Source organism: Trachypithecus francoisi, unplaced genomic scaffold, assembly GCF_009764315.1.
Source record: "Trachypithecus francoisi isolate TF-2019V2 unplaced genomic scaffold, Tfra_2.0 Lachesis_group20, whole genome shotgun sequence".
NCBI lineage: Eukaryota > Metazoa > Chordata > Mammalia > Primates > Cercopithecidae > Trachypithecus > Trachypithecus francoisi.
Genome location: NW_022681466.1, coordinates 6,162,598 through 6,183,764, shown reverse-complemented (window position 1 = coordinate 6,183,764; position 21,167 = coordinate 6,162,598). Strand labels below are relative to the sequence as shown.

At 59.7% G+C, this 21,167-nt stretch overlaps 1 protein-coding gene across 5 annotated transcripts; it reads left to right on the top strand.

The window, feature by feature from the left end:
* The first annotated feature begins 592 nt into the window (after window positions 1-592).
* GRIN2C (glutamate ionotropic receptor NMDA type subunit 2C) lies at window positions 593-20,438 on the top strand. 5 transcript variants are annotated; one of them, XM_033182066.1, is made up of 14 exons: window positions 593-864; window positions 1,752-1,837; window positions 7,199-7,612; window positions 9,683-10,281; window positions 10,603-10,717; window positions 11,608-11,819; window positions 12,005-12,170; window positions 12,443-12,596; window positions 14,415-14,540; window positions 14,839-15,068; window positions 15,455-15,615; window positions 16,117-16,304; window positions 17,859-18,091; window positions 18,882-20,438. In XM_033182066.1, exons 3-14 carry the CDS (start codon window positions 7,214-7,216, stop codon window positions 20,028-20,030), a joined length of 3,732 nt encoding a protein of 1,243 aa, XP_033037957.1. In that variant the 5' UTR covers window positions 593-864; window positions 1,752-1,837; window positions 7,199-7,213; the 3' UTR covers window positions 20,031-20,438. The 5 variants fall into 5 exon arrangements, with proteins under 5 accessions (XP_033037957.1, XP_033037955.1, XP_033037956.1 ...); XM_033182064.1 differs by lacking the exon at window positions 1,752-1,837 and having other exon boundaries at window positions 758-864; XM_033182065.1 differs by lacking the exon at window positions 593-864 and having other exon boundaries at window positions 1,723-1,805.
* Window positions 20,439-21,167: the final 729 nt, after the last annotated feature.

Below are 21,167 nucleotides of genomic sequence, written 5' to 3'. Positions count from 1 at the left end.
TCTCGGCTCGGCCCTGCTGTGGCCGCGGGTTCCCTGTCTTCTGCCCACACTAGGGCTGCCCGGCACCGGGACCCCCCTCCCTGGTGAGCCCTCAGTACAATCAAAACAGAAGAGAAGAAATGGGAGCAGGGGGACTGAGCAGCAGCTTGTCTCCTGTACCTCTGGGTGCCCCAGGCGAGTCTAGCCCGGGGCCCATTCTTTGGCTCCCAAAGCCTTCCTGCCTCTGTTTCCAGTCAGACCCACTGGACTTTAAAAATAGTGCTTCAATCTCCCTAGGGGTTTGCAGTGTCCGGAGAGTGGTCACTCCCTTTTATGGCAACCCCCAAGATGCTGCCTCGCTTTATAAACTGAGGGGTCCTCGAAATTAGCCCAAGGTCACACACTCGTGAGCTGCGGGCTCAAACCTAGGTTCCAGGCAGGCTAGTGTTTCCTCCGAGGCGCACTTGCCCCGAGTGTCGGGTCTGGGGACGCGGTCCCGGAGAGGGGAGAGGGACCCGGGCCTGCGGCGGGAGGGGCATCGAGGGGCGACTGGCTGAGCCGGGGCGGAGGTGGCGGGCCCCGGCGGGGCGGGCCCTCGCGGGCGGCGGTGAAAGCTCCCGCACAGTCGGCTGCGAGCCCTGGGAGCAGGAGGCTCGGCACGCAGACCAGCCCGAGACGGAGCCGTGCGAGCCTCGGGAGGGTCGCGGGGCGCGGGGGCCGGTTGGGGCCAGCCGGCCAGGCCGCGCCAGCCTCCCCCGCCCCGCCGCGCCCTGGCTCCGGCGCCCGCGGAGCTGAGACTGAGCGCGCCAGCGCTCCGGGGCCGAGGCTCTGGGACAGACACCGCGAGGGAGGCGGCCGGCGCGGGCGCAGCGCCCCTTTCTCTCGGTGAGTGGCGGGCGGGGGGCGCCAACTTCGCCGCCAACTTGGGGCTGGGTTCCCGCGGCGCGCGAGCAAGGACGGCGGAAACAGAGGCGGGACACCCGGGGGGAGTCGGGCCCGCGCAGGACTCTTGGGGCGCAAGGAGGGGGCGGCTGGAGGACCCGGACCCTCGAGAACCCGGCCTTGGGTTTGGACCCGGGCGGCCGGAGAGGAGGTGAAGAAGAGGCCGAGGAGACAGGCGCGCGGCGGACGTGCGAAAAGGATGCGGGTGAAGCGCCCAAGACGTTCGTCCCCGGGGTCGCCGAGCCCCCCTCCTCCTTCGCCTGGCGCGGCGGCACCGCGGGAGCGGGGGAGTCTGGGCTGCCGCGGACCCCAACTGTTGCTGCTGGAAGCCACCCGGGCGGAGGGCGGGGAACAGGGCAGGGAGCTGGGGCCGGGGCTGGGATCGACCAGAGCGAGGGGTTGGAAAGGAATCGAGAAGGCGAAAGGGGGCTGTGCGGCTCCCCAGCCCAGTGCCCCTGTTTCCCCAGGTCTGCTGGGCACCTGCTGCACAGTTGCCTCGGCGCCCAGACCCCTTCCCCCGCCGCGAGTCCCGATTCTTCCCCTCCAGCTCTGCCCCATCTCCTCTGCCCCAACCTAGGTCTCTCCCTCCTGCGACCTGGGAGAATCGGAGTGGGCTTCCAGAGTAGCGGCATCTTGCAGATGCTAGCCCGTGTCCGGCTCCCAGGCTTCCAGAGCGCGAAGGGAAGGGTAGGCAGAGAGGGCGCTGGGCGAGCGTGACCTGGCGCTGGGCCCTGGCTGCGCACCAGCCGCCTGCGCCAGTCTCTGGGGGCTTCGCCCAGGATCCCCGACGGCGGGGAGGGGAAGCCCCAAGCCTCCTGTTTCCTGCCTAGGCAGGCAAGGCGGGGACACACGGAGCAAAGACACCAGGCAACCTGAACCTCCAGGTGCGTCCCGCGACCCTGCAAGGAGCTACTGGGTGAGCAAGACAGGAATTCCCACCAGGCCCCGATGCCCACCCTATTCGTCCACTCGGTTTCCCAGCCCTGGTAGTCCAAGGGGACTTCTGGCTCGGTCCCCCAGCCCTCGGATGGTGGCGTCATCTTAGTTCAGTCCCTGACCCCAGGCCACAGGAAAATCGAGGAAAGAAACTTATTTGGGGAGGGTACCAATCCGCTGGCTGTATCTCGGAGCTCGTCCAGGTCTTGGCGGGGCTAGTGACTTGGAGCCTGTTTCTAAACTCCCGAAGAATAAGAGCGTGCAAGGGGCAGGTAGGCAGGTCCGGGACACTTGGGCTCGCCCAGGGCCCCCGGGCAGGCCTGGGCTGGTACCAGGGCCGCCTGCCAGACTGGCTTGGTCCCCCCACTGCGGGGCTCAGGATCACGACCCAGCTTGGGGGAGTAGGGGTGGGGGCGCAAGAGTCGCGGACGCCGGCGGGGGACAGCGTGGGGCGGGGGGCGCCGGGTGCGTGGTGCCCAGCTCCGCCGCCAGGAGGCGTGGCGCGGGTCCCCGCCCGGAGCCGCCGCCGCCGCCGCCGCCGCATCGCGAGTGTCCTTGAGCCGCGGGTGACGGTGGCTCTCGCTGCTCGCGCCCCCCACTCCCGCGGGGGGAGCCTGATGCCACGTTCCCTATGAATTATTTATCGCCAGCCTAAAAATACCCCGAACTTCACAGCCCGAGTGTAAGAGATTCCTGCGGAGGGGAGGGGGCGGGGCGTCCCGGGGGCCGGGGGAAGTCCGGGCTTGGTCAGCGGAGACTGGGGGCCGTAGCCTTGGAGGAGCGAGAACTCCGTGCCCCCAGCAGTGGGGCATACTAGAACGGCGGTCCTCTCCCCTGGCGCCTGGGTTCGGGTTTTGGCTGGGCAAAACGGAGGGAGGGAAACCCGACGGCAAAGGCAGGGCGGCTCACCGGAAGGGCAGGGGGTCCGGGGTTCTGCTGGTGGGTGGGGAGGACTCCAGCGACCAAGCTTCCTAGCCTGGGAGAGGGGGAGCCATCGGTATCTCCGATGTGAGCCGGTGTGAGTGCGGGAGTGTGCATGTGCGTGCAGGTCTGTGCCAGGGGATCTGGCTGAGCTGTGGGGACCCAGGAAGAAGGCCCCCAGCCTGGGAAGGTGCTCCGACCCTTCCAGATGCTGCTGTGTCCTGAAGGATTGACCACTGCCATCCTCTGTGGGGCTCTTTGGGGATCTCTGTGTTTGTCAAACATGAGTTTAAGGGCTGTTTGTGGAAGGGGTGAGACCTTGAGTGGGTGGGTGGGCAGAGGTCTCTGAGACAATGTGTCTGCCCTCAAGGAGCTCGCAGTCCCGTGTGGGGCAGGGTGTTCATGAGTGCGCACACACAGCTGCCGCAGGACAGAATGGAGGGGTGGAGGGGAGGACTGCACAGAGCTCCCCACCCAGGAGGGGAAGCCAGGGCAAGGGGAAGAAGGGCAGCTGCCCCAGCCTGGGCAGACCCTGCGCCTGGAGCCTGAAGCACCAAGGCAGGTGCCTGTGGGAGAGGGATTTCAGCTGGGCCCTGAAGGAGAGTGGACTTCTGTTGGGATGAGGATGATCCAGCCTGGGGGATGCTGGAACAAGGCCTGGAGAGGAGGGCAGAGTGGGGCTCTATGGCCAGCAGACTGGCAGAGCTGTGGGCTCCAGGGATGGGAGGATGGTTGGTTGTGGTCAGGGTGCAGAGGGCTCTATCTGTGGGACTAAGCTGTCCGGACTTCATTTGTGGGCACCAGGGAGTAGCTGTCCTGTGTGAGGAGGGAGCAGTGGCTGGAGGGAGGATTCAGCAGTGCAGTGGGGCTGGTGGGGGTGGGTAGATGGGAGGTGGGGAGGGGGAGGCCAGGGAGGAGATTGTGGTGGGGCAGAGCGGGGTTTGTCCCTCCTACCTCTGTCGGGCGGCTGGGTTAGACAGGATAATAAGACAGACGTCAGAAGCTCCTTGAGTCTGCCCCTTGCTATTTGGAGCCCAGGGACTTACCTAGTTTTGGCCCCTCTCTCTGGAGGTATTCTGGGATCCCTCCCCCATTTTAGGCCCCTTGGTTAGAGGTACAACCTGCCTCAACTCCCCCACCCCCCAGCCCGGGAGGACACCTTCCCTTTGGAGAGAGTCTCTGGTGTCCCCAGCCCAGGAGAATGCCTTCCTATTGGACAGAGTGGGAACGAGAACACTTTCAGCTGTTATCAGACCCTTATTCCTGCAGGTGAATGAGCTCTAGGTCCTTGGTTAAGAAAAGGTCTTGACTGGGGAGGCTGGAAGCTTGAGGGGAGTAGGGAGGGCAGGCTATTGGTGGAAAGAGAGATACATTTAGAAGAAGGAGGTTGGAGATGCTCATGGCAGACTGCTTATTCTGCCCCTTTGCAGTTGAGGAGCCTGGGCCCTTCATCCAGGGTAACACTGTCCAGAGAAGTAAAATAAATAAATAAATAAAATGGGAGCCACAAGTGCAATTTAAAATTTTCTAGTAACCACATTAAAACAAATAGAAAGAAACAGATGACATTAATTTTAATAGTATATTTTCCTTGACTAAACATACCCCAAATGTTATTATTTCAACATGTAATTAAGATACAAATGTTGGCCGGGCGCGGTGGCTCAAGCCTGTAATCCCAGCACTTTGGGAGGCCGAGACGGGTGGATCACGAGGTCAGGAGATCGAGACCATCCTGGCTAACACGGTGAAACCCCGTCTCTACTAAAAAAAATACAAAAAACTAGCCAGGCGAGGTGGCGGGTGCCTGTAGTCCCAGCTACTCCGAAGGCTGAGGCAGGAGAATGGCGTGAACCCGGGAGATGGAGCTTGCAGTGAGCTGAGATCCGGCCACTGCACTCCAGCCTGGGTGACAGAGCGAGACTCCGTCTCAAAAAAAGAAAAAAGAAAAAAAAAAGATACAAATGTTTATGAGATTGTTACCTTATTTTTCCCTATTGTCTTCAGTGTGCAGTGTGGGATGAAATTTTATACTGGTAGCAACATCCGTTTGGGTGAGAGATGTTTCCGGTACCCAATAGTTGTGTATGACTGGTGGCTCCTATACTGGGCACCGCAGATCTAGAGCTTATTACTGGGAGGCAGTGGTGGTAGGAGGTTTGGGGCTCCCCAGAGGGCAAGGAACCTCTAGGACCTGGAGGTGTGGGCAGAGGTGGGCAGACAGAGGCCTTACAAGGGGAGCGACAAGCATGTCAGTGTCCTTTGTGGTCGAGATTTGACATCCCTGATTGGTGGTGGTAGCTGAGGCATGGCATGGCAATGATTGATCCCATGCCAGACTCAAACATGTCTCTGGGCTGTCAATTCTGTCACTTCTGTGTCACTGTACTAGGGAACCATACACATGGAAAGACTTCAAGGGCACCAACATGAGAACAATATTCCCTTCCTTGCCAAAACTCCTGTCTTCTTAGCCTGAAATTCTACCACCTGGCACTTTAGCTTAAGGCTCAACTACCTCTCTCTTGGGAATGAGAACCCTTTCAGCTATTATCAGTCCCTTATACCTTCCCGTGAATGAGCTCTAGATCCTTAGCTAAGAGAAGGTCTTGAGGGGGAGGCTGGGAAGTTTGAGGGAAGTAGAGAGGGAAGGGTGGAAAGAGAAATACATCTAGAAAAAAATGAGGTTGGAGGTGCTAACAGCAGCATGCTCATTCTGCAGATTTGACTCTAAGTTCCTGGAGGGGAGGGACCATGTCTCACCCATAGGGACATTCCACCATCCAGTGCCTACTGCAGGGAAGGGGCTCAGCACACATGGGCCAATTTATGTTTCTGCACTAAAGTCAGTCTAGTGGGTTCCCCTGGAGGGATCCTTTCAGTGCCACCCTGGGGAGAAGAGGAACTTTCCTGAATGTTCCCAGTAACCTCTTGCACTTCCCCGCTCTCTGGATTCCTTAGAGAGAACTAGAGACCCAAGAAGGCCCGTATGTCTGTAAGACATTAGGCTTTGGATTAAAAAAAAAGAGAGAGAAATTTGGTGGCAGGCAAAAGGAAGGCCCTGTGAGAAAGCTGGAGCCTGCCCAGCCATTGTCTCGGGCCCCAGCCCTGAAGGGCATCTGCCTTTCCGAGGTGTGGTTTCTGGCAACTTCTTGATTTTCGTGAGCATTTCTGTAGCAGAAATGTGCAGATCCTGGGGGACGCGGGAGGGCTAGAGTGGCAGGCTCATCCTGTCCACCCTTTAGGTCTTCCCTGCTCAGAAGTTTTGTTGGGGATGTGATGAAGATGGAAGAGGTGGCAGTGCTGTGGCCGATGGCCAGCTGGGAGGGAGAGCGACATCCGCGGGCACCACTCCACGGAGGCTTTGCGTTACCCTCACTGCTGTGGCTCTTGGTCCCAATCCAAAATAATGACATTTAGCAAGGATACATGTCAGGCCCCTGGATCAGGTTAAAAAGATCCTGCACGCCAATGATGGCCTGAGAGGCCAGCCCACCAGCTCATGTGAAACGAGACCAAACCCCAGCTCACCAGCTTGGGGTTTCGGGTAACCCTGAGCTCTGAACAAGTCAGCGCTGTTGCACCCTGCTGCGTAAGAGCTGCTACTAGCTGAGGCCACGGAAGGAAGGGCTGTAGTGACGTCCAGTGCTCAGGAGGAGGGGGCTCTGTGCCAGGCAGAGCCATGCAGAGGAGGGCCCTTGGGGCTGGCCACATGGCAAGCAGGGCACACTGACCAGTAGCACAGGCCCTGGTGAGCGACAGATGGAAGATCCTGTTTAGACTACAGAGAGGACTGGCGGCGGGGCGGGGGGTTGAGGGTGATGCAAGAGCTGTCTTCCTTCACCTGGCTGGGGGCCTGTCACCTGCAGGATAAGGTCACTAATCCCAGCAAATAGCCTGTTAGCTCATCTAAGTCCCCACACTGCTGTGTATTCAGGCAAAAAAACATGGCTCAGAGAGGCTAAGTGACTTCCCTAAGATCACACAGCCAGTTAGTGGCAGAACTGGGACATGAACTCAGATCTGTCTGACTCAAATCCATGCACTTGAACCCCAGACTAGCATTTTCAGTATAACTTCCTAGGGCAGAGCCCGGTGGCTGAGTTTCGGAAGGCCTTGCCTTTCCAGCCAAGTGTGCAGTTCATCGGTAGACTGGAGGGCTGGGTCCCGGTCGTGGCTCCTCTTCTTCCCTGGCCCTTGCTCTTCTGGGATGACCTTGGGATGCTCAACTAACCTCTGTCTCTTTCTCTTTGTCTGTGTCTGTCTGTCTCCCTCTCTCTCCGCCTCTATTCGGGGAGGGAGGTTTTCCCTTCTTCTCTTTCATCTTCTGTATGTGTGCCCCTCTGTCCCTCCTGTCTGTCCATCTACCTCTCTCCAAACCTCTGTTTCCCTACCTGTGCTTGTCCTGGTCTCTCCGCAGGACCCTCCAGTGGACATGGGTGGGGCCCTGGGGCCGGCCCTGTTGCTCACCTCGCTCTTCGGTGCCTGGGCGGGGCCGGGGCTGGGGCAGGGCGAGCAGGGCATGACGGTGGCCGTGGTGTTTGGCAGCTCGGGGCCGCCCCAGGCCCAGGTCCGTGCCCGCCTCACCCCCCAGAGCTTCCTGGACCTGCCCCTGGAGATCCAGCCGCTCACAGTGGGGGTCAACAACACCAACCCCAGCAGCCTCCTCACCCAGATCTGCGGCCTCCTGGGTGCTGCCCGCGTCCACGGCATTGTCTTTGAGGACAACGTAGGCACTGAGGCGGTGGCCCAGATCCTTGACTTCATCTCCTCCCAGACCCATGTGCCCATCCTCAGCATCAGCGGAGGCTCCGCTGTGGTCCTCTCCCCCAAGGTGCATGTCCAAACTCATGTCCCCTCGTGCCTCAGGCCTGGAGCCAGGCTGGGGCGGGAGGTGCTTAGGTTCTGGGAAGCTGGAATTAGACGGGACCGGCAGGGAGGTGGGGGCTGAGGGCATGACGTGGGTGATGGGGAGATGGCTATGGGAATGACAGCCTGTGTTCTAGAGGAGAGACATTCTGGGCTGCCCTCACATTGTGTCTGGATGAGGGGTAGGCAGGGTGCAGGCCCACCTCCGGCTGCGGGGCTCAGGCCCCAGCCCTCCTCCTGTCTGCTGCCCTCAGCTTCCTAGGTCAAGGTGAAGACCCAGAGGGCCGGCCGGGCATGGAGATGGCGCCACGCCCTTCGGGCAGTGGTAGTTCACCTGTGGGGTGAGCACTCCAGGGAACCCTGGAGCCCTGGGGGGGCAGAAACGGCCCTGCCCTTGCAGGACTGGGGGAGAACGTTCCAAACACACACCCATCCGCAGTTACAACTGGGACAAGCATTCTGAAGGAAAAACACAGGATGCTGTGAGGCAGCTCACGCATGGCTCATGCATAGGGTGTTGGCCAGGGAAGGTCTCTGGAGAAATGATGTCTAGGCTGAGGGCCTAAGGGCGAGTCAGTGGGGAGGGGGAGAGGCCCAGGCAGAGGAGCAGGTGGGATGAAGTTCCCAAGGCAGGGAAGGAGCTCAGGGCTTTGGAGGAAAGCCTGGAGAAGGAGGTGGGGGCCTGGCCACCTGGGAAGACATTTGGGTTTTTCCCTAAGCAAGTGGGCAGCCAGGGCAGGGCAAGTGGGCTGTGACGGTGGCCATGGTCCGTGCCCGCCTTAGCCCTGTGAGCTTCCTAGATCTGCCCCTGGTAATCTAGCCACTCAGAGAAGAGCAGAGGAGAGTCGAGGCAAGAGACTGATCTGATTTGCCTTTGTTTTGTTAATTTTTATATGAAGAATTTTGAGTATACATTAAAAAGTATAAGGAAGGCTTATATATCCCCCATTCGCTCTGGTCATCCACCCCAGCCTCACCACCACCCCCTTTCCCTTCTTCTGTGTTAATTTGAAGCGAAGCCCAGGCATCCTCTTATTCCATCCATAAATATTTCAGTATGCATCCCTGGCAGATAAGGGATTAAGAAAGTAAAACCACCATACATCATCACGTCTAAAAAATAATAAAAATTCCTTCAAATATCCAGACAATGTTCAAATTTCCCCATTGTCTCATAACTGTCATAAATGTTTATTTTGCAGCCTGTTTGCTCGAATCAAGAGCCAAATCAGGTCCACACCTGCCGGTTGGTTGGTGTGGCTTCTAAGTTTCTCTCAACCTCTGGGCCCCTCCTCTGTCTCTCCCTCTTTTTTCCTTGCAATTTGTTTGTTGAAGAAACTGCATTGCTTGGCCTCTGAATTTTCCCTTATTTGCTTTTTTAAAAGACTGGGACAGTGGCAGCAGTGAGACCAGTTAGGAGGGGACTGCGCTGGCCCCGGTGCCAGCCGGCAGTGCCTTGGGCTTTTGTGGTGGCAGGGGGTGGAGAGGAGCTTTCCCACCCTCAGGGCTCCGACCAGGATGGTGCTTCCCAGTTCTCTTGGGGCCCCGGCGTAAGATCTCAGGACACTGGCTCTCAACCCTCATCGTGCACTTAGGAAATACAGACACCTGGCTTTGCACCTCTGGAACTCAGATTCAGTTGGTCTGGGGCAGCGCTTCTCAGTCTATCGGGCTCAAGGATCCACTGAAGGGCTTGTTAGAATACAGATGCCAGGCGCCATACCCAGCGACTCCGATCCAGTCGGTGTGGGGTGCGACCTGAGAATCTGCATTTCTGACAAACTCCCCGGTGGTGCTGATGCTGCGGGTCTGCGGGCCAGCGTGGTGGGCTGGGGGCCGGGCATAACCATGCTAATGGGCAGCGGGGAACCACGTTGGGGCGGGAGGCGCAGGCCAGGGGACTCCAGGAATGCGGAGCATCCACCGGCGCAAGGGCGCCTGGGAGCGGATGGCGGGGCCGAGGTCGGGGAAGGGGCGCGAGGCGGGGCTCAGCCCGCCCCGCCCCGCCCCGGCTCAGGCCCCGCCCCGCCCCCAGGAGCCGGGCTCCGCCTTCCTGCAGCTGGGCGTGTCCCTGGAGCAGCAGCTGCAGGTGCTGTTCAAGGTGCTGGAAGAGTACGACTGGAGCGCCTTCGCGGTCATCACCAGCCTGCACCCGGGCCACGCGCTCTTCCTGGAGGGCGTGCGCGCTGTCGCCGACGCCAGCCACCTGAGCTGGCGTCTGCTGGACGTGGTCACGCTAGAGCTGGGCCCGGGAGGGCCGCGCGCGCGCACCCAGCGCCTGCTGCGCCAGCTCGACGCGCCCGTGTTCGTGGCCTACTGCTCGAGCGAAGAGGCCGAGGTGCTCTTCGCCGAGGCGGCGCAGGCCGGCCTGGTGGGGCCCGGCCACGTGTGGCTGGTGCCCAACCTGGCGCTGGGCAGCACCGATGCGCCCCCTGCCACCTTTCCCGTGGGCCTCATCAGTGTCGTCACCGAGAGCTGGCGCCTCAGCCTGCGCCAGAAGGTCCGCGACGGCGTGGCCATTCTGGCCCTGGGCGCCCACGGCTACCGGCGCCAGCACGGAACCCTGCCAGCCCCGGCCGGGGACTGCCGCGCTCACCCTGGGCCCGTCAGCCCTGCCCGGGAGGCCTTCTACAGGTGGGCGCCTGCCCGGGGCATAGGGTTAGGGAGGTGGGGAGCACTTCAGGGGACCTGGGTGGCAGTGAGCTTGGGCTGGCCAGCTACACCTCCCACTAGCTGCGTGCCTGGGGCCACATTACCCCACCTGTCTGGGCCTTAGTGTCTTCATCTGAAAAAACAGCAGGTGTCAGGGTGTGGCAAGGATCGTGGGGCCAATATAGGGAAGCACTTTGAACAATAAACACAATCAAGGCCACCTGCTGTCGGTGGCGGTAGTGAGGCAGAGGCAGGGGGTGCCTGGTCCTTGGCAGGGCTGCAGGCATTTCTCCCCTCTGGCAGGCACCTACTGAATGTCACCTGGGAGGGCCGAGACTTCTCCTTCAGCCCTGGTGGGTACCTGGTCCAGCCCACCATGGTGGTGATCGCCCTCAACCGGCACCGCCTCTGGGAGATGGTGAGAAGGGGGTGAGCCCAGGGGCCCTCAGTGTCCTCTCATTTTGTCCCCACCTCCTCTTGTGCCCACAGCTGAGTAGAGAGTCCCTCTGTCCCTTATCCAACCCCTCATCTTCCAGGTCTCAGCTGAAACAAACATCTCCTCCATTGGGAAGCCTCCAGGTGCCCCGGGGTGGGTGAGGTGCCCTGCTCTGGGCTCCCATATACCCCAGCTTCCCTCCACTATAGAACATTTCAAGCGCTCCTATCTCCTGGTCCTGCCCCTGCAGGAGTAACCCATGACCATGCTGGCCAGACAGGCTTGTAAACAATATGGAGAGATTAGTGCTTGAGTAGACGTGTGCAAAAGATTGTGGGATTGGAGATGAGGAACAGGAATTAGTTCTGCCTTCAAAGGAAGAAACTGAGGAAGAGGCCACAGAAGATGGGATATTTGAGCTGGGCTGTGGAGGTTTGAGTAGGAGCTCACCAGGAAGAGGTGTTAGCCTGGAAGACAGAGAGGCAGAAGGGTTTGGGGCATTTTTAAATGATGCAGGGGTGTGTTTGGGGCTGTGCAGACTGAGGAGGTAGGAGTGATGGGGGGACACTGGACCTGAGCATGAAGGGCCTTGAGTGCTCAGCTAAGGACTTTCTGTCAAAGTCAGGGGGGACCAGTACAGTGAGTGAGACAGGGTCAGGTGTGGGCTTTAGGAAGATGCTGTGGGTCAGTGTGGAGCTGGATTGGAGAACACAGGGACCCGAGGCTAGGGGAGGCTGCTAGGAACAGCCCTACTTTGACCTGCCCCAGCATCCCCAGGTGAGAGAGGGGGATTCTTGGCCCTGGCAGGCTCCACCTAGAGGGTGGGGGCTGTAGGGCTGGAGGCCCCAGGCTGAGACTGTCACCCTCCACAGGTGGGGCGCTGGGAGCATGGCGTCCTATACATGAAGTACCCCGTGTGGCCTCGCTACAGTGCCTCTCTGCAGCCCGTGGTGGACAGTCGGCACCTGACGGTGGCCACACTGGAAGAGAGGCCCTTTGTCATCGTGGAGAGCCCCGACCCTGGCACAGGAGGCTGCGTTCCTAACACCGTGCCCTGCCGCAGGCAGAGCAACCACACCTTCAGGTCTGCGGAGTGCCCTGGGAGGCTGGTGTGAGCTGGGTGCTGCTGTGTGATGGTCAGGTGTCGTGTATGTCTCATGCTTGGGTGTGGGGCAGGGGTCCACGTGCCAGGCTGGGAGGAGCGGCTGGGGAGGGGCTGGGCCACGACGTGCTCTAACTCCCGGTGGTCTCATGGTGGCATGACTGCAGCAGCGGGGACGTCGCCCCCTACACCAAGCTCTGTTGTAAGGGATTCTGCATCGACATCCTCAAGAAGCTGGCCAGGGTGGTCAAATTCTCCTACGACCTGTACCTTGTGACCAACGGCAAGCATGGCAAGCGGGTGCGCGGCGTATGGAACGGCATGATTGGGGAGGTAGGCCCCACCCCACTCCCTCCTCACCTGCCCTGCCTGTCTGCCTGCTGCCCAGGCCCCATGCGGCTCTCAGATGCCCTCTAGAGGGGGGCATGGGCTATCACCAGTGATGACTCCTGGGATGGTCAGTACTGAAAGCTGAGCTCTGAGGGCCCCAGAGGGAACGACTGATTCAGCCGGTGGGTGTTAGAAGGGGTGCCTGGAGGTGCCTGTGAAGTGTGTCTACCCCTCGGGAGCCCTTTTTCCAAACCTCCGTGGTGTCCGGCCCCCAGGTGTACTACAAGCGGGCAGACATGGCCATCGGCTCCCTCACCATCAATGAGGAGCGCTCCGAGATCGTAGACTTCTCTGTGCCCTTCGTGGAGACGGGCATCAGTGTGATGGTGGCTCGCAGCAATGGCACCGTCTCCCCCTCGGCCTTCCTGGGTGAGGCCCAGGGTGGGCAGAGATGGCTTCGGGGCCAGAGGGGCCCACAAGGAGGGTGTGTACAACTTGGGTGGAGATGGGGAGTTGGGTGGGCTCTCAGAGGCCAAGCACAGCAGCCTTGGGTCTTGGAGGCTGGCTGGAGGTGAGTGGAAAGGAGACGGGAGAAGTGATGTCGGTGTTCGGTTCTAGGTATGGCTGCCAGGCGAGGGTGGGGTTGGGGGTGTGGGATGGGTCATGCTGCCACGGTGAGTGACAGGAAAACTTGGCAGGCAGGCTGGCCTCAGGATGGGCCATGGGCCAGGACCGTGGAACAACTCGGGGAGGCCCGTGGGGAGTTGAGGAGTGAGTGTAGTGTGGGAAGAGGTGTGCTGCTTCCAGGGTGAGGAGTCCGGCACTGGTTGGGCAGCCAGGTCCCATGCTGGGTGCTGGGGCTACAGCCATAGTCCTTGCCTTCCCACAGTGCCCAGTCAGAGGTCACGTGGGACATGCAGTGTGAGGTGGCAGAGAGCTGTGAGCACAGGCAAGAGGCAGGGGAAGAGCTGAGGCTGGCCAGACAGGAGTGAAAACCCCGGCTCTGCCCCGTCCTACAGTGTGGCCTTGGGCAAGCCACAGAACCTCTCTGAGCAGGCTCCTCAGCCACGGAAGAGAGAGAAAAAAACCCACTTCATAGCGTAGCAAGGGCTCATGGCAGGAGGGATTTCCCTTCCTCCCTCCCTCCCTCTCTCCTTCCCTCTCTTCCTTCTTTTTTTTTTTTTTTAAGATGGGGTCTTCCTCTGTTACCCAGGCTGGAGTGCAGTGGTGCCATCTCGGCTTACTACAGCCTGGAACTCCTGGGCTCAAGTGATCCTCCCACCTCAGCCTCTTGAGTAGCTGGGACCACAGGTGCATGCCGCCACACCTGGCTAATTTTTGTATTTTGTGTAGAGACAGGTTTTCACTATGTTGCCCAGGCTGGTCTCCAAACTCCTGGACTCAAGCAGTCCACATGCCTCAGCCTCCCAAAATGCTGGGATTACAGGTGTGAGCCACTGCACCTGGCCAACAATAGTGATTTCTTTTCTTTCTTTTTTTTTTTGAGACTGAGTCTCGCTCTGTTGCCCAGGCTGGAGTGCAGTGGTGCAATCTCAGCTCACTGCAACTGACGCCTCCCGGGTTCAAGTGATTCTCCTGCCTCAGCCTCCTGAGTAGCTGGGACTACAGGCATGTGTCACCATGCCTGGCTAATTTTTGTATTTTTAGTAGAGACGGGGTTTCACCATGCTGGCCAGGCTGGTCTTGAACTCCTGATCTCAGGTGATCTGCCAACCTCGTCCTCCCCAAGTGCTGAGATTACAGGTGAGAGCCACCAAGCCCAGCCAGCAGTAGTGATTTCTTACTCTAGGAGATAGAAATAGTCTTGTCCGAGGCCTGGGGTGGGTCTCTCCAGTTCCCTGGGCACAGGTTTCCATGTTGGTAGGATGAGGAGTAAGACTTGGCCTCAGGGGCCCTGATTCTAGGTGGAACCACCAGATCATCCACTTGGGGCCAGGCAGGGGTTGTGAAGTCAAAAGAACGTTTCTTGGGGTGGGTGACTTGTACCTGTCCCAGGGAAGTGGGGGGGCGGGGGAGACCAAGGATGCTGGAGATCCTGACCTCTTTTGGGGGCCTCTCCTGGGGCTCTGCTGCTCTGAGTCAGGGGCCCCCTTGGCTGGGTCCGCAGAGCTAGTGGGCCCCTACTTTGACCACGTGGACCCCACCTGTCTCCACCCAGTGCTTCTGGGCTGGGGGCAGGGACAGGGAACATGCCGAGGCCTCTGAACTGCCTCCTTCTGTCCCCAGAGCCATATAGCCCTGCGGTATGGGTGATGATGTTTGTCATGTGCCTCACCGTGGTGGCCATCACCGTCTTCATGTTCGAGTACTTCAGCCCCGTCAGCTACAACCAGAACCTCACTAGAGGCAAGAGTAAGCCTCACCTGGACCTGGCAGGAGGGGCAGGCCTGGGCACCCTGAGGGTTGGGCTCAGGGGCAACGGGTCCTCCAGAGAATACCTTTGGGAGGTCCCTTGCCTTTGGATGACACATGCTGGGGGCCAGTCAGATCACACACACACAAACACACACACATACACACGCACACATGGGTGAGCTCACTTGACCTGGTGAGGGAATGGCCAGGGACGGGTCCCCCCCAAGGCCAGGCTGAGCCCTGAGCCCTTTCATGGTGGGCAGGAGGAGCCCCAGCATCTCCCTCTTGCCCCCAGAGTCAGGGGGCCCATCTTTCACCATCGGCAAGTCCGTGTGGCTGCTGTGGGCGCTGGTCTTCAACAACTCGGTGCCGATCGAGAACCCGCGGGGCACCACCAGCAAGATCATGGTTCTGGTCTGGGCCTTCTTTGCTGTCATCTTCCTCGCCAGCTACACGGCCAACCTGGCCGCCTTCATGATCCAGGAGCAATACATCGACACTGTGTCGGGCCTCAGTGACAAGAAGGTTGTGGGGCCACAGCTGGTGGGGGTGGGGGACACTGAGGGTGGGGACAGGCCGTGAGTGGGCAGACCCAGGACAGTCAGAGTCTGGAGAATTTGAGCTGGAGGCTGGGGCAGGAAGAAGCTTCAGGGCCTGCTGAGGAGGGGCTGGGGCTGGGGCAAGAGATGGCTCAGGGTCACTGACTGAGAGGCCTTGGGTAAGTCTCTCCCTGTCTTGGGCCTCAGAATCTCCATTTGGAAAACACAGGAGTGGCCTGGACAGCCTTTAAGACCTTCTGCTCTGACTATGCAAGTCCACACTGTGGGGCTGGGCTCTGGGGTGGGTTTGGGGCTTTGGTGCCTAGAAGGCTGGAGGAAGGGTTGTGACTGGCTGCTGCCCTCCACCTGCAGTTTCAGCGGCCTCAAGATCAGTATCCACCTTTCCGCTTTGGCACGGTGCCCAACGGCAGCACAGAGCGGAACATCCGCAGTAACTACCGTGACATGCACACCCACATGGTCAAGTTCAACCAGCGCTCGGTGGAGGACGCGCTCACCAGCCTCAAGATGGGGTGGGTCCCCAGCCCTGCACCCGCTGTCTCCATCCACGTGTCTCCCCAGTGACCAGCCTTAGCTCTCAATGTAGGGACAGTGGGACTGAGCTGCCCTGCAGGACTCCTAGGGTTGGAGGGAGGAGGTCTTGGGGCAGAGTGGAGCTTGAGGCAAAAATGGAAGGCCACCATGTGTCTCAGAACACAGCTGTGGTGCTGACCGAAGTTCAGCCTCGGCCTGAGGTGGTAGCTGGGACATCCTCTGAGCCTTAGGAGCATGGAGGAGGTGGGCAGAAAGGGTGGTGTCTTCTGGGAACAGACAGTCCCCTGGTCACTCTGCAGAGGAGGGTGGGAGGGGTCCTCACTGCATCCAGGACCCAAGACAACCAGACAAGGCTCTGCCCATTGGTCCCTCCCGGGGGTGCCCAACAAGCTCATGTGGTTTAGACCCGTCACGCCCCAGTTTCGGTGTCCCCTCCCCTCCCATATGGTCCCTAGCTCTGAGGCTCAGCCTGTCCCCAGGAAGCTGGATGCCTTCATCTATGATGCTGCTGTCCTCAACTACATGGCAGGCAAGGATGAGGGCTGCAAGCTGGTCACCATTGGGTCTGGCAAGGTCTTTGCCACCACTGGCTACGGCATCGCCATGCAGAAGGACTCCCACTGGAAGCGGGCCATAGACCTGGCGCTCTTGCAGTTCCTGGGGGACGGTGGGTACTGCCACTGCTGGGATGCCCAGGGTGGGCTGTGGAGCCCAAGGCTGTCAGCATTTCCACCACCACTCAAGTTCCCAAGGCCTGTGGGCAGGGAGAGGTCTCTGGGGAGTGAAAGGTTGGGGCAGTTGAGGGGGGCAGGTATAGGAGCAACTGGAGAGAGACTTGAGGAAAGGATAGGTGTGCAGGGAGGGAGCGTGAACTGGCCTAGAGACTCCCTCAAAGGCAGGAAGACAGGAAGTGGCTCAGGCCTCATGGTGGGGGTGTGGATAGGTGGAGTGGCTGAACTCCTTTCTTCTTCCCTAAGATCCCTCCCATGATCTCTCCCAGATGAGCACCTCCTTTGCTCGGTATAGTATCTCCATGGCCATCTTGAGATTACGGATCTGCTTAGTCCCACATGTGTGAGTGGTCCAGCCCAGCCTGCCCCCAAACCCAGAGAGAGCTTTGTGTTTAGAGGAGTTCCACTCTTGTTAGATAAGACATGGTCTAGACTGGGTGTGGTGGCTCATGGCTATAACCCCAGCACTTTGGGAGGCTGAGGTGGGAGGATCACTTGAAGTCAAGAGTTTGAGACCAGCCTGGGCAACACAGCAAGATCCTGTCTCTATAAATAAAATTTTTAAAAAATTAGGCACACACCTATAATCCCAGCTATTTGGGAGGCTGAGGCAGGAGGATCCCTTCAGTCCAGCAGTTTGAGGCTGCAGTGAGCCATGATTGTGTCACTATACTCCAGCCTGGGTGACAGAGTGAGACCCTGTCTCAAAAAACAAACAAAAAAAAAAACAAATCTGATTTTTCAAACCATATAATAATGACAGTGGCCAGGTGAGGTGGCCCATACCTGTAATCCCAGCACTTTGGGAGGCCAAGGTGTGAGGGACTGCTTAAGTCTAGGAGATCGGGATCAGCCTGGACAACATGGGGATACCCTCTCTCTACAAAAGATACAAAAATTAGCCAGGCGTGGAGGTGTGCCTGTAGTCCCAGCTACTCAGGGGGCTGAGGTGGAAGGATCGCTCGAACCTAGGAGATCCAGGCTGCAGTGAGCCATGATCACACCACTGCACTCCAGCCTGGATGACAGAGCATGACTGTCTCAATAATAATGATTATGATAATAATAATAATAATAGCGATCACAATGCGTGTCTCTTAGGAGTCTAGGCCTTTTGTCTCTGTGTGCCCAGCTCCATGAGTGGCATGTAGACGGTTAATAAGTATATGAAGATAAGTGAATGAATGAATGTTAATATTTACCCAATCAACAAGCCTTTACTGGGGGTGCACAGGAGGAGGACCCAAAGGCCAGCATTGCCCACTCCAGTCTGCACCCTGCTTTCCTATTTCCTTGCTCACTGACCCTCCACTCCCCGCCCCACCACCCTGCCCCGGCCAGGCTAGATCCCCATGTGGTCCACTTGAGGAAGAAGTGGGTGGCGCCCTGGCCCCAGATCCATTCTTACTCCAGGCTTGTGGTGAGCTTTGTGAGGGGGTTGCTTATAGGGGAGTTTCCTGAGCCAGATGTGTATCCCCACTCAACTCCAGGAGAGACACAGAAACTGGAGACAGTGTGGCTCTCGGGGATCTGCCAGAATGAGAAGAATGAGGTGATGAGCAGCAAGCTGGACATCGACAACATGGCAGGTGTCTTCTACATGCTGCTGGTGGCCATGGGGCTGGCCCTGCTAGTCTTCGCCTGGGAGCACCTGGTCTACTGGAAGCTGCGCCACTCAGTGCCCAACACATCCCAGCTGGACTTCCTGCTGGCTTTCAGCAGGGTGGGTGCCCATCCCTCCCCACACAAGCCAAAGCTTTAAGGGCACCTACCCAGATAAGTCCAGGCTGGCCATGGCCCATTTCCAGAGGTAAAACCAAGATTCTGGCCAGGCTCGTGGCTCATGCCTGTAATCTCAACACTTTGAGAGGCTTAGGCCAGTGGATCCCTTGAGTCCAGAAGTTCGAGACCAGCCTGGGCAATATGGCAAAACCCCATCTCTACAGAAAATAAAAGAATGAGCTGGGCGTGGTGGTGCGCGCCTGCAGTCCCAGCTACTCAGGAGGCTGAGTTGGGAGGATCGCTTGAGCCCAGGAGGCAGAGGTTGCAGTGAGCTGATATGGCACCACTGCACTCCCGCCTGGGCAGCAGAGTGAGACCCTGTGTCAAAAAAAAAAAAAAAAAGGCCAAAGTCCTGAGAAGTGGCATGGCTCACCAGGGTGGCAGGGTTGAAGAGGGGCAGAGCCCTCCCCCCACAGGTGTGCCCAGGTTGGAACCTTCATGTGCCAGGTGCTAACTAGAGTGATTAGGAGAATGAGTCACCCTGGGCGCTCAGACCACTCATTCATCTGCAAAGCACAGTGTGACTTCTCTGATGCCGAATAAGGCAAATGCTCTGAATGAAGGCTTTACCACATTCAGTGGTAAGTCTGGCACATGGGAGATGCTTCCCAGTTAGCTGCTTTCTGAGACTTAGAGAAGGCTGATGATGCCTTGGGACCAGGTGGGGACAATCGTGGCGGGTCCCTGAGCAGAGGGCGCTGCTCACAGCCTGTCGTCTCCCTACTGCCCAGGGCATCTACAGCTGTTTCAGCGGGGTGCAGAGCCTGGCCAGCCCACCGCGGCAGCCCAGCCCGGACCTCACGGCCAGCTCGGCCCAGGCCAGCGTGCTCAAGATGCTGCAGGCGGCCCGCGACATGGTGACCACGGCGGGCGTGAGCAGCTCCCTGGACCGCGCCACTCGCACCATCGAGAACTGGGGTGGCGGCCGCCGTGCACCCCCACCGCCCCCCTGCCCGACCCCGCGGTCTGGCCCCAGCCCATGCCTGCCCACCCCCGGCTCGCCCCCAGAGCCGAGCCCCAGGGGCTGGGGACCGCCAGGCGGGGGTCGCGCGACGCTTGTGCGCAGGGCTCCGCAGCCCCCGGGCCGTCCCCCCACGCCGGGGCCGCCCCTGCCCGACGTCTCCCGAGTGTCGCGCCGCCCAGCCTGGGAGGCGCGGTGGCCAGTGCGGGCCGGGCACTGCGGGAGGCACCTCTCGACCTCCGAGCGACGGCCGCTCCCAGAGCGGCCCCTGTCGCCCGCGCGCTGCTGTCACTACAGCTCCTTTCCTCGAGCCGACCGATCCGGCCGCCCCTTCCTCCCCCTCTTCCCCGAGCCCCCGGAGCCGGAGGACCTGCCGCTGCTCGGGCTGGAGCAGCTGGCCCGGCGGGAGGCCCTGCTGCATGCAGCTTGGGCCCGGGGCTCGCGCCCGCGCCACGCTTCCCTGCCCAGCTCCCTGGCCGAGGCCTTCGCTCGGCCCAGCTCGCTGCCCGCTGGGTGCACCTGCCCCACCTGCGCCCGCCCCGACGGCCACTCGGCCTGCAGGCGCTTGGCGCAGGCGCAGTCGATGTGCCTGCCGACTTACCGGGAAGCCTGCCAGGAGGGCGAGCAGGCAGGGGCCCCCGCCTGGCAGCACAGACAGCATGTCTGCCTGCACGCCCACGCCCACCTGCCGTTTTGCTGGGGGGCTGTCTGTCCTCACCTTCCACCCTGTGCCAGCCACGGCTCCTGGCTCTCTGGGGCCTGGGGGCCTCTGGGGCACAGGGGCAGAACTCTGGGCCTGGGCACAGGCTACAGGGACAGTGGGGGACTGGACGAGGTCAGCAGGGTAGCCTGTGGGACGCAAGGCTTCCCGGGACCCTGCACCTGGAGGCGGATCTCCAGTCTGGAGTCAGAAGTGTGAGTTATCAGCCACTCAGGCTCCCAGCCAGCTGGGTTCGCTGCCTGGCACTGTCAGGATTAAGCGGCAGGCAGGATTGGGCTTTTCTCGCTTCTACCATGAAATCCTGGCCATGGGACCCCAGTGACAGATGATATCTTCCATGGTTATCAGTGACCTCAGGAGCCTCAAATCGTGGTGAGGGTTGGGCTTCTGCTGTCCTCTTACCATGCAGAGTTCTGCCAGGAGGGTGTGCTGTGGGGGTCAGACCCCTGAGGCTCTTCCTGCCCTGGGGCTAGCCAGTTACTGGTCATGGCTGCTGTGGGCATGGAGACTGGAACTTGTGGTTGAGGCAGGGCCATCCTGATCCTTGCTCTACCTGGCTGGAGTTTCTTCTCATCAGAGCACTGGGACATTAAACCAACCTTTTATAACACACTGGTCCTGGTTGCTTCATTCTGCATTCTGGAAAGGGGCACAGCACAGGCCGTAGACAACAGGGGCATCATGGGAGTATCCCAGGTGGGGTGTTTGCCTAAAGCAGGTGGGCAGCTCCCTCTCAGGGAGGCAGAGCCTTGGGAGCGTCTGGGAGGGATGTGGGAAGGAGGTGAGGCTGAGAGGGGGCTCTGGACAGCAGAAGCCACTTGGTATTCAGGGCCAGCTCCCACCCATCCTGGCACCGGATGTAACATGTGTGCTCAGCACAGGGGCTCTGGTGATGATGGATGGCATTCATCCCTCAGTCTCCTTGAAAAGGGAGGCTTGTGCCAGGGGTGGTGGCTGCCCCGCCCTGCCAGGGACACCCTGGGGAGCCTGACAGTGCCATGGTGGCAGAGGCAGAGAAAGGTAGGGAGCTTGTAGGCTTGCTAAACCCTGGCTGGCTGCGTTGTCTCTGACACGCGAGGCTCGGAATTGCCTGGGCTCTGGAATCCTGGTGCAGGTGGCTGCCAGGGTCAGGCACAGCTTGGCCTCGCTGGTGCCAGGACTCCTGTGGTGGGAGAATCTGCCTGAGGTCTCATCCTGTCCTCCCTCTGGGGCTTCTAGCCCATTTCCTTTTTCTATCACACATCTTTGCCTCTGGCCCATCTGAAAAGATGGCTTTTGCTTACCATTTTCAATGTTTTCACGTCTGCAATTACACTTATACCTCCTACAATGACT

Excerpts from the sequence above, each read along its gene's own strand:
- GRIN2C (XM_033182061.1), top strand. The coding sequence starts at position 6,989 with ATGACCTTGGGATGCTCAACTAACCTCTGTCTCTTTCTCTTTGTCTGT. Across the intron at positions 10,718-11,607 it reads GGCACCGCCTCTGGGAGATG|GTGGGGCGCTGGGAGCATGG; the intron begins GTGAGAAGGGGG and ends CACCCTCCACAG. Across the intron at positions 15,069-15,454 it reads CGGGCCTCAGTGACAAGAAG|TTTCAGCGGCCTCAAGATCA; the intron begins GTTGTGGGGCCA and ends CTCCACCTGCAG.